At 41.5% G+C, this 12,534-nt stretch overlaps 1 protein-coding gene across 2 annotated transcripts in view; it reads left to right on the top strand.

Annotated features, from left to right (window-relative positions):
* Positions 1-12,534, top strand: part of DHTKD1 (dehydrogenase E1 and transketolase domain containing 1) — a 53,504-nt gene that overhangs the window by 18,461 nt on the left and 22,509 nt on the right. For both annotated transcript variants that reach the window (XM_032837801.1, XM_032837799.1), the window contains 5 exons: positions 1,488-1,699; positions 2,716-2,910; positions 5,437-5,706; positions 9,567-9,738; positions 10,768-10,966. In XM_032837801.1, the coding sequence (XP_032693692.1) occupies positions 1,488-1,699; positions 2,716-2,910; positions 5,437-5,706; positions 9,567-9,738; positions 10,768-10,966 (1,048 nt within the window). The remainder of the gene's footprint in view (positions 1-1,487; positions 1,700-2,715; positions 2,911-5,436; positions 5,707-9,566; positions 9,739-10,767; positions 10,967-12,534) is intronic.

Raw genomic sequence — 12,534 nt, 5'->3', positions numbered from 1 at the left:
AAGTTTTTATTGGGGTAAGGTACACATAACCTTTGCCACTTTAACCATTTTTAAAAATTTTATTTTAAGTAATTTCTACAGTCAACATGGGACTCAAATTTACAACCCTGAGATCAAGAGTCATGCTCTATCCACTGAGCCAGCTGAGTGCCCCACCACTTGAGCCATTTATTTATTTTTATTTTTTATTTTATTTATTTATTATTTTTTAAAGATTTTATTTATTTATTTGACAGGCAGAGATCACAAGTAGGCAGAGAGGCAGGCAGAGAGAGGAGGAAGCATGCTCCCCGCGGAGCAGAGAGCCCGATGTGGAGCTCAATCCCAGGACCCTGAGATCATGACCTGAGCTGAAGGCAGAGGCTTTAACCCACTGAGCCACCCAGGCGCCCCCCACTTGAGCCATTTAAAAGTATACAATTCAACAACACTTGATACATCCACAATGTTGTGCACATCAAGATAGTTCCAGAACATTTTTATCACCCCAAAAAGAAATATTGTGCCTAGTTAGCAGTTACTCCCCATTTTGCCCTCTCCCCAGCCCCTGGCAACCACTACTCTACTTTCTGTTTCTATAGACTTGCCTATTCTTGACATTTTGTATAAATAAAGTCACACTATGCCCTTTTGTGTCTGGCTTTTTTCCCTGTAGCATAATGTTTCCAAGTTTCATCCATGTTGTAACATAGTACTTCATTCCTTTATGTGGCTAAATAATACCCCATCGAATGGCTGCATCACATTTGGTTTATCCCATCAGTGGACATTGTGTTATTTCCTATCTCATTTAATCTTAACAATTCCCCCCTAACGTGCTTTGACTGCTCCCGTTTTATAGGTTAAAATGTGAAGCAGAGAAGCTAAGGAACACAAAGCAATTTCTGTAAGTTGAATGATCAGTCGGTATCAAAGTTTATTGTAAGAAACCATAAGCAATAATAAAGTAAGTGTTAGTTTGTTAAACTCAAGTTGTAGGTTCAGGCGAATGATGGATGATTGGTTTGTGCTGAGCTATTGATATATTACAAACCTTCCCTTTTTTTGACTGAGAGTTGGATAGATTTCCCTTGACCTTAAAATATTGCTTTGCTATCAATATTAATTCACATTAAGACCAGCTGCTCAATGGTAGACACTACTTTATAGGTATTAACAAGACTTGAACATTTGGGAAGATATTTTAGATAAAGGTAGGACATTGATTTATAGCTATAAAGCAGATGAATATCAGGTTTCAATTTTTAGTTTGAAGTTACCATACAATCAAAATTTAGCATAAAGCAAAGATTTATATTCCCTCTCCTAGTATGACTACTTCATGGCCTTTGGTCATAATTTTAGTTTTGCCTTTAGAAAAATCTAGATAGCCATTGATGATGATCTGAGTTATCCGAACAAAATACTCTGAACTGAAATATTTTGTATGTTCTGTAATTACGTGGTTGGTTGCTTTTTAAAATGATCCCTTTGATTCCATTTTGTAGGATTATTAAACATGGGGAAGGAGGAGGCCTCTCTTGAGGAAGTACTGGCCTATCTCAACCAAATCTACTGTGGGCAAATTTCTATTGAAACCTCCCAACTTCAGAGCCAGGAGGAGAAAGACTGGTTTGCCAAGCGATTTGAGGAACTGAAGAAAGAGACCTTTAGCACAGAAGAGCGAAAACATCTGTCAAAACTAATGCTAGAATCCCAGGTATAAAAGTGCCAGTGAATATTAATGGAATAGCGTGGCTCATTTTTTTACAAAGATGCATAAATATTGAAGAAAGGGAATTAAAGCATTTATTTACCCCATTAATCCCATTGCCTCAACACAACGGACAGTATAACATGTGCTACTTTATTCTCAGTAGAAAAGGCTAGATCGCCAAACACCAGAGCTGTTGGTTCTCCTCAGAGTCAAAATACTTTTTATATATTTGCCTATTCACTCTCTAAAAGACTGCAAAATCCTTAAGCTCTTCTCTTCTTATTACCTCAAGCAATCAAAGAAAGCTATGCACGAAAGCTCTTGGTACAAAATAAATAAAATTGAATTTGTCAGGGCTTGGATCAGGCTCTGGCATACCAAGACGACAAGAAAACTTCCCAGTAATTTGGATAGTTGGATGGTTTGCAGCCCTGAGGAAAGAGTACTGTAGAGGCCTCTACTAAAGCTCAGGGGCTAGGAGGGGCAGAATGAAAGGCCCAGCCCTTGCTTCAGAAGAACACATTCTGGGGTGCCTGGGTGGCTCAGTGGGTTAAGCCGCTGCCTTCGACTCAGGTCATGATCCCAGGGTTCTGGGATCGAGTCCCACATCGGGCTCTCTGCTCAGCAGGGAGCCTGCTTCCCTCTCTCTCTCTCTACTTGTGATCTCTCTCTGTCAAGTAAATAAATAAAATCTTTAAAAAAAAAAGAAGAAGAACACATTTTTTTTTTTTTTTCTCCCCAGAAGAATACATTCTAAGAGGCTTCCTCTGGGGCTAAGTTATTCTACCACTCATGTTATTTTCTCTGCCTTCCCACTGCTGCCTGGTGTCCTTGGCCAGGCGTTCCTGCCATGCCCTGAACTAGTCACATCTGTCTCCGGAGTACGTCATGAAGGGGCACTGCTGCACCTTCTTAAACTAGCGTAAGGTCTCCCCACAACACACAGAAACGTGTCTGACTTGGACCTGAATAGCTGGCTCTCTTCCCATAACAAATGTGTTTGACGTGATGTTCCACAGGAGTTTGACCACTTTTTGGCCACCAAGTTTGCCACAGTGAAGCGGTATGGGGGTGAAGGAGCGGAAAGCATGATGGGCTTTTTCCACGAGTTGCTGAAAATGGCAGCCTACAGTGGGATCACGGATGTGATTATTGGCATGCCCCACAGAGGGAGGCTTAATTTATTAACAGGCCTTCTGCAGTTCCCTCCAGAGGTAAGATACTTTCGATGGTGCACAACTGATTGTAACAGAATAGAGCCAACAATAATCATTCCTTAGAAACCCAGTAAAGCTCTGCGCTGTTGGCCCGGGGGATAGCTTAATAAGTTGATGGATAGATCTGGTATTTGAGTTGATTTTCTGTGTCTTCTTATATGGATTCTTTCTCTCTCAGGGAAGGTAAAGGTTAGTTTTCTCAAGGATGACATGAATAGGTAATTCCTGTTCTCTGAAGCATGCTTTCCTAATGTAATAGAAATTATTCAAACAAACATTAAGATCTGTGTGATTGCTTATAATTTTACCTTCCAAGAAGTCCGTTTTACTTTCCATTGATGTGCAGAGTTTATACTGAACATCCTCTATAAAACTAATAATACATTGTTATCCTCGGAGACCGCCACCTGAGAGGTTTTATAGGTAATTGGATCTTGGTGTTCCTATTCTGTGCAACTCAGCGGCTCTGTTAGTCTCTCAAAAGACTGGAGAGTTAGGGCTGTAGATTTTAGGTCCGAGAACATCAGGGTGACTTGCAATTTAACCAGAAGGTGGCTGCTGTGTGTGGATAAACCTCACTACTGATCTTGGCCAGGAGATTAAAAGTAATTGTAAGTGTTAAAGGGACTGTGAAAGTTAATGGAGTGAATAGAGCCTATGGAAGGATGCGTTACCCTTAAACCACTAGAAGGTACACATGACGGTATGTCTGGGGGCTGAGCTTTACCACTACTACTCGTACCTCAGCGTTTCTGATGCTAAGAGATTGATAGTCAGCTCTTAAAAGACAAATACTTTCGAAAAGGCAGACTAAACAGAATAAAGTGATTGACAGCGGCGCCTGGGTGGCTCAGTGGGTTAAAGCCTCTGCCTTCAGCTCAGGTCATGATCTCAGGGTCCTGGGATTGAGCCCTGCATCGGGCTCTCTGCTCAGCGGGGAGCCTGCTTCCCTCTCTGTGCCTGCCTCTCTGCCTGCTTGTGATCTCTGTCAAATAAATAAATAAAATCTTAAAAAAAAAAAATAAAGTGATTGACAGATGGAGGCATGTGCTGAAACACAGGCAGAAATCCCTAAATGAGAAATTGTGTTCTTAAAGTATCACAGACAAAAACACAACTGAAAAGTGCTGAATTATGAATGATCATATTTGTGAGAAACATGGATATACCCATACTGTGTAAGGATGTGTGCTCCTGTTTGTCCATAGGTCAGTAAGAAGCTTTGGGGTCATTCAAACCATTTGGGTAAATGAGGACAACATGCTGGTTTTGGTAACTACCTTGGTTTGAGACCTGATTTTTCTTACTTACTAGCTAAAGACCTTTAAATTAGTAAATTTCTCTTGCTTGTGCATTTTTCAAGTGGGTAGTAATGTTTATCTCGAGGTAGACTGGGAAAATGAAGTGAAGTCCTTTGAGAATTGGACAGTAGAACTTTTTAGGCATGACTTGAGCTAATCATGGATGTCATCTTGTGTCTAAATGGGATTAAGTTCTGTTCTATCATTTTCCTGTCTACTCCCCCTTTTTAAAAAGATTTTATGTATTTAATTGAGAGAGAGAAAGAGAGCATGAATGGTGGGGAGGAGCAGAGGCAGAGGGAGAGGGAGAAGCGGGCTCTCCATTTGAGCAGGGAGCCTGACATGGGGCTCCATCCCAGGACTCTGGGATCGTGACCTAAGCCAAAGGCAGATGCTTAACCGACTGAGCCACCCAATACCCTTTCCTGTCTACCTTTAACAAGATTCATAAAAAGTTCTTTCAGAGAATATATTCTAACGGTTGTATTTAAGAAAAATTATTTTGGGGGCACCTGGGTGGCTCAGTGGGTTAAGCCTCTGCCTTTGACTCAGGTCATGATCTCAGAGTCCTGGGATCTAGTCCCACATCGGGCTCTGCTCTGTGGAGAGCCTGCTTCCTCCTCTCTCTCTCTGCCTGCCTCTCTGACTACTTGTGATCTCTCTGTCAAATAAATAAATAAATTCTTAAAAAAAAAAGGAAAGAAAAGAAAAATTATTTTGGGGGCGCCTGGGTGGCTCAGTGGGTTAAAGCCTCTGCCTTCGGCTCAGGTCATGATCCCAGGGTCCTGGGATCGAGCCCCAAATCAGGCTCTCTGCTTAGCAGGGAGCCTGCTTCCTCCTCTGTGCCTGCTTCTCTGCCTACTTGTGATCTCTGTCTGTCAAATAAATAAAATCTTAAAAAAAAAAAAAAAAGAAAAATTATTTTGCATATTGCGAGGCAGCGATAACGAACAGTTTACTACCTTACTATCTACATGTCTAAATAGTCATGATAGACTCTTCTCAAAGTGTTAGTATTTCATGTGATGGTGAAGATCTCCAAATAATTCTGGGCATTTGAGCAGTTGGAAGTTTGTGCCTTTCTTTTTTAAGAATGCATGGTGATCATAGTTATACAAGCATGGGTGTAAAGTTTTTTCAATTGTTTGATTTAAACTAACCACTTATCTCCGGTCTCCATTGTGATAAAAGACATTTTTTCTTGTGTATTTTTTCATAACAGCTGATGTTTCGTAAAATGAGAGGCTTAAGTGAATTTCCGGAAAATGTTTCAGCCACTGGAGATGTCCTGTCTCACTTGACCTCCTCCGTTGATCTGGATTTCGGCGCGCACCATCCCCTCCACGTGACCATGCTGCCTAACCCCTCGCACCTGGAAGCTGTCAACCCCGTGGCGGTGGGGAAGACTCGTGGAAGGCAGCAGTCTAGACAGGATGGGGACTACTCCCCAGATAGTTCTGCTCAGCCTGGGGACAAAGTCATTTGCTTACAGGTACTTGTAGCTTCAGGAAGTGAGGCAGGAGGCTGGGGAGACCAGGAGGAGGGAAAGGGAGATGGTAGATATTCAAGATGAAATTGAGAAAAGATGAAATTTTGGGAAAAGAAGATTCAGGGCTTGTTTTTAAAATTGATAGCAGATAGAGGTCCAGTCTCAAGGCAACTGACTTTAGACTCAGGTTTCACTCTTTTTGTTTTTGTTTTTGGTTTTTTTTGAAGAACCACTTTAAACATTTTTAAAATTTAAATTTATTTAATTAACGTATGATGTATTATTGGATTCAGAGGTATAGGTCTGTGATTCATCAGTCTCATATAATACCCAGTGCTCATCACATCTCATGCCCTCCTGAATGTCCGTCACCCAGTTCCCCCAATCCCCCCAGCAACCCTCAGTTTCTTTCCTATGCTTAAGAGTCCCTTATGGTGTGTCTTATGTTTTCCTTTCTTGAGTTGTGTGTGTTATTTAAGGGAGTATTGAGTGGTATCCCTGATGCTTTTCAGAGGACAGATTTTATTACTTTTAGGAAACTACATGGTCTCCATATATCTAACAAGGCTTGCTTGTTTCACAGTAAAGGTCTTGGGGCACCTAGGTGGCTCAGTCAGTGAAGCACCCGAGTCTTGGTCCCAGCTCAGGTCTTGATCTCAGGGTTTTAAGTTCAAGCCCTACATTGGGCTACATGCTGGGTGTGGAGCCTGCTTAAAAAAATACTAATAAAATAAAATAAAGGTGTTTGGCACTAAGGCAACCAGTACTGATCATTAGTGTGGCTCTTACTTCCTTTATCCACTCCAACCGCCAGTTTTTTGTAACCCGACAGCCTAGAGGTTTGGACTCTGGGTCACATTTTTTTTTCCTATGAGTATTCATTTAAATATGAACCTTTAACTACTGGGCAATAATTAATTCTGGGCATTAGTCACTGAGTCTTTAAACCCCACAGGCATAGGTAAATCTGTAAGGCAGGAGAATATTTGGCTATGTAAATGAATACCAATTGTATCTTATTATCTCATATTAATTTTCATGAGCCAGAAACTTATAATAAGTAAATTGGGGGTAGGCAGCATTGCATTTGACTATAGTATGGTATTTTGAAATGGAAATGTTACATTGTTAATCATTCTCTTTACCTGTCACTTGACTTAATTCATGATACTTTAAAGTATTTCCGTCATTCACGTTTACCCAGTGAGTGAAGTAGGTCTTTGCATGGACTTCCAAAGTAAGAGGTGAAAGTGCCGATCTCTTTAAAGTGCTGAGCAACTGACTGCTCTCTTTTGTCTACTTTGTGTTCCGAAATTATTTTGCCCTGCTGTGTCTGTACATGTCTTGCCTTGTTCAAGGACACAGTTCTAACTTCTTCTGAGAACTCTAAATTTGGAGCCTATAAAATCCTGGTAGGTGAGATTCTGGATGCTTCTTTTTCTGCCTGTCTTCTCTTTATCTGGGTCCTGAACCTGGTGAAGGTAGATCGTCCTTTATGATGTCTGTGTGTCTAACCCCTGGCCATGTTTCTAACACCTTGGCCATGTATCTAAACCCCGGCCATGTTTCTAACCCCTTGGCCATGTGTCTAACCCCCTGGCCTGGGCAGCTCCCACCTAACCCAGCATTTGTTTGTACGTATGGACCCTTACTCCCAAAAAGCTTTATGGGGCATAGTGGAGTGGGTTCTCTTCTGATTTAAGAAGAAAATAAAATTAGCAAATGGCACATGTGTGCTTTAGTGCCAGGAATCCAAAGACCATGATAAAACGATGCAAGTTATGAGCAGATGTTATGTTCTTTTTCTGAGAAATTTTTGTTTGAGAATGGTTGACACCAGATGTTATGTTCTCTTTTTAGAGAGGGAGAGAGAGGTGGGGGGCAGGAAGTAAAAGAAAGGGAGGTGAGAGAGAAAATCTGAAGCAGGCCCCACCCTCAGCACTGGGCATGGAGCCTGATGCAGGGCTTCATTCCACAGCCCTGAGATAATGACCTGAGCTGAAATCAAGAGTCAGATGCTTAACCGACTGGGCCACCTAGGCACCCCCCAGATGGTATGTTCTTAACAATGCCTCTTCTGTAACATTTTTTTAAAGGAGCAGAAGAGGCACACATCCCTCCCTCTTCCTTGCTTTACTGAACTCCACTTACACTGATATCCCCCAGATATTCCATCATCAAGGAGGAGTGTTCAGATGCCCAGAGCCCTTGGACCTGGTGGCTAAGAGTCGGACTTTACAGTGTAATGTGGTACAGAAAAGACAAAGACTGTGGAACCAAGAAGACTTGAGATCAAATCCTGCCTTTGCTGCTTTCTGGCTTGGTGTGCTTGATTCTGTTACTTAGGGTCTTTGAATCTCATAGCTAAATGGGAGTATACTGCATTCTTCATAGTGTTCTGAGAATTAAATGAGACCATGTACATAAGTTCCTTGATCCAGGAGAAATGCTTGGAGGGGTGGAGAAATACATAGAAAAAAAAAAAAAACAGAGGTACCATAGAAGGCCTAGTGTCTACTCCAATGTGAAATATACACTCTTGGTGAACCTTGGTTTACTCATCTGTAAAAAGGACAGTAGTGACTTTCTTTTCTGCATCCCCTCCCCCTGCCCCACCTTGAATGGGTTAATGCTGTGCAGATAATGTAAAGGTATGTTATTACTAGGTATAGATACTCCAAAATGGAGGTCATCCATATAGTCCCTAGCCAAGGGAAGGTGTAGCTTGGAAATGTCACTTCTGCAAAGCAGTACTTCCTTTCTTAGCCAGAATATTCTATTTACATTAAAAAATGACTATATTAAGGACATTTTCAATGTCCTTTAAAAAAATCTACTTCCAAGTATTCTTCCTTCACACATATTAAAGTCTTTTACTTCTGTTATTGTTAGAATTGCAATGGTCATGTTCTTAGGGCATCTGAGATCATTTTATTCTTTAGTCCATCATTTTGATATTAGCCTTTTGTTTAATTTATTTTTTACTGCAATATATTTGATAATAACATTACATAAATTTAAGGGGTATAACATGTTGATTTGACAGGTAATCTCCTTTTAGCCTGAAGTCAGTAGAATTCATATCTTCTAAGATCTTCTAAGATCTACAATTCCCTTATTATTTGCATTCAACTTTTCTAAAAGAGATTTCCCTTTTTCTCTACTGCTTTCCATCCATCAGGTTTTGTGGTGATACTGTGATCTAACAGACTTCAAATGGTTTGGAAGAATAGCACATTTCAGATGTTGTGTGGTAGTATTTTGTTGGTTCCTTAAAGCATCCTTTCACTCACCTGTGAGAGACTGTCCCCCCTGTCTCCTGTGTTTGCAGTCAGATCACCCTTCTTTATGTTCCAAGGGGTGGCCAGTACACCCAATGGGGACCAGGAGATGCAAGGTGCACACGGACTCTCTTTAGATGTAGGATGATTGGGGAAGAGAGAGGGTTCAAAACTGTGTACCGTTCCTCATGTCTTGCAGTCTTTTTTCCTGAAAACTGTGCTGGGCTGATTTTCCTTCTATACCTCCAATAGCCCTTCCTTCTGTGGTGTTGTTGTTTGTTCTAGAATGTTGTTGGGTATATTAGAAATGATGCATGTGAGTGATAATGTGGTGGTGGGAAGAATGGATTGGCCGGTGGTGGTCACAAGAGGAAAGGGGCTTTGAAACCTGCTTGAGATCAGGCAATCCTTCTAGAAAATCCTGTACAGAACCAGCAGAGTTTTGGGAAGGCAGGGGAGCAGTGAGAGAGAGCATTGTTGTTTTTATTCCTGTTATTATTTGAAAACAATTTATTCCAAATTGGAAACATAAATTTCTACACCCCTTATGTTCATTTTCTCATTTTCTCCTCCATGATTTAGGTTCACGGTGATGCATCTTTCTGTGGTCAGGGGATTGTTCCTGAAACATTTACGTTGTCTAGTCTCCCACATTTCAGAATAGGTGGGAGTGTTCATCTGATTGTCAATAACCAGCTGGGTTACACCACTCCTGCAGAAAGAGGAAGATCTTCCTTATACTGCAGTGACATCGGTATGTGACACAGGGAGGCAGCCCTAGAGAAATATCTAGTTTACTTAGAAGAGTGAGCCTCTCTGGTTATCCCATTTTAAATTTTGGATCAGATGGGCTCAGTAGTCACCAACAGTGTTACTAACATTCCTTGAAAAGTCTGAGTGTGATCTTTGAATACAGGGAAATAAGACAAGAGCGGAACTGAGAGGCTGCCATCTCAAATTGTCCAAGAATCCAGTTGAATGATGTGGTGAAAACCAGGGATCAATGAATTTGGCACAACACCAGGGTACTTGTCTTTAGGGGATTCAGACCTGGGGTACCCAAAGCCCTCATCAAGAAGAATAGGTTCAACCAGTGAATTTGGCTAAGTGGTCTTGGTTAGAAGTTAGATGTGAGGAAGCTAAGATGACTTGTTTTATCCCAGAAATTGGGCAGTATGAAGAGAAAGGGCCTTTTTTTTTTTTTTTTTTAAACCCATCACCCAGTTCACAGAGTAAACTGTTAGGTGGTAGAAACTCTTCCATTTTTGCACCTAGACCCTGGCCTGGATGCCTTTTGGGGCTATCTGTGTGAATTTTCTTTTAAAGATCATTTATTTTTAAGTAATCTCTAGACCTGATGTGAAGCTTGAACTCATGACCCCAAGATCGAGTCTCTTGCTGCTGTGACTGAGCCAGCCAGAGATCCCTATCTATGTGAATTTTTTGTGATTAGTTTGATAGAGATACTGGAAACACATTGTAGGACTTCTCTTTGTTAGCTCATGTAATCTTTCCAACATTGCTAAGAGGTAGGAGCTATTATCTCAGTTCTACAGGTAAGAAGACTGAGAGTCATAACTTTACTGAGGTCACAGAGTAAGTCACAGAGCTGGGACATGACCTCTTTCCTCTCAGCTAGTCTCCAAAGTATGGGTTCTTAACCACCCAGCCAAGCTACCTCTTGACTTTGTGGGCTGCCTCCCCACACAGGCAACAGGAGTTGGAGGTGGGCTAATGTCGTATGGGGATAGCTGGCTGGTTTCATCTGTCTTCTCTGCCTCAGGAAAGCTTGTGGGCTGCGCCATCATCCACGTCAATGGAGATAGCCCAGAGGAAGTGGTCCGTGCCGCACAACTGGCTTTTGAATACCAGCGCCATTTCCGGAAGGATGTGATTGTTGATTTGTTATGCTACAGGCAGTGGGGCCACAATGAGCTGGATGAGCCCTTCTTCACCAACCCGGTCATGTACAAGATCATCAGGTACAATTATAAACCTTTGTTGAAGATCCCCTCGCCCCCATAGGGCTCACATTATTTTTACTATTTTTATGAGATGCTCTGAAGTAGGGTGACCAGCTCCATGGGTTGCCTAACGCACACAACTTTCGGTGCTAAAACTGGGACAGTCCTGAGCAAACTGGGGTGGTCATTCTGTGGGTCCCAGGAAAGGTCCCCATATTCTTCAAACTCTACTCATTTGCTTGATGAATAAACAAAGGCAATTTACCAACATCACTTGGCAGATGGGAAACAAGTAGGAGGACTTGGGCAGAGCCCATAGTATGCCATTGACAGGACCAGAAACCGGTCCTCCGTGATTCACTTGGTGCCTCTGCAAGAGGTAACATGACAGTTGTAAGGGATCTTGGGAACTGTGCTATCCAATATGGAGGCACTATCATATGTGGCTCTTGAACACTTGAAATGTGGCTGGTCCTGCTGGAGAGGGGCTGTAAGTGTGATATACACACCAGGTTCCAAAGACTTCATCTGTCAAGAAAAATGTGAACTATCTCAATACTTATTTTTATGTTGATAAAAGTATTAAAGTGACCATATTTTGCACATATTGAGTTAAATAAATTTGTTATGAAAATTAATTCTACCTGTTTTTTTTAACCTTTTCTAATGTGACTGCTAAGAAATTTTTAATTACACATTGGCTAATGCTACATTTTTTTTTAAAGATTTTATTTACTTATTTGACAGAGCACAAGTAGGCAGAGAGGCAGGCGGGGGTGGGGGGGAAGCAGGCTCCCTGCTGAGCAGAGAGCCCAATGCGGGGCTCAATCCCAGGACCCTGTGATCATGACCTGAGCCAAAGTCAGAGGCTTAACCCACTGAGCCATCCAGGTGCCCCTCATGCTACATTTTTCTTAAATTAACATATAATGTATTATTTGTTTCGGGGTACAGGTCTGATTCATCAGTCTTACACAATACACAGTGCTTATCATAACACATACCCTCCCCAATGTCTTATCACTCAGTCAGCCCATCTCCCCACCCACCTTCTCTCCATCAACCCTCAGTTTGTTTCCTAAGATTAAGAGTCTCTTATGGTTTGTCTCCCTGTCTGGTTTAGTCTTGTTTCATTGGTTCCTGTCTTCCCCTATGATACTCTGTTTTGATTCTTAAATTCTGCATATCAGTGATACCATATGATAATTATATTTCTCTGATTGACTTATTTCACTTACTATAATACCCTCTAGTTCCTTCCACATCATTGCAATGGCAAGATTTCATGTTTTGATGGCTGCATAATATTCCATTTTGTGTGTGTGTGTGTGTGTGTGTGTGTGTGTGTGTGTGTGTGTTTGTATCACATCTTCTTTATCCATTCATCTGTCAATGGACATCTGGGCTCTTTCCATGGTTTGGCTGTTGTGGACATTGCTGCTATAAACATTGGGGTGTAAGTGCCCCTTTGGATCACTACATTTGTATCTTTGGGGTAAATACCCAGTAGACATGCTACATTTCTTTTGGACAGTGCTGGGATAGAAGGTTAATATGATGGAGAGAAACATGTTACTTTGGAATTT

Source organism: Lontra canadensis, unplaced genomic scaffold, assembly GCF_010015895.1.
Source record: "Lontra canadensis isolate GAN:19392208 unplaced genomic scaffold, GSC_riverotter_1.0 scaffold100, whole genome shotgun sequence".
Taxonomy (NCBI): domain Eukaryota; kingdom Metazoa; phylum Chordata; class Mammalia; order Carnivora; family Mustelidae; genus Lontra; species Lontra canadensis.
Note: the sequence above shows the minus strand (reverse complement) of the source record. Positions and strands in the feature narration are given on the sequence as shown.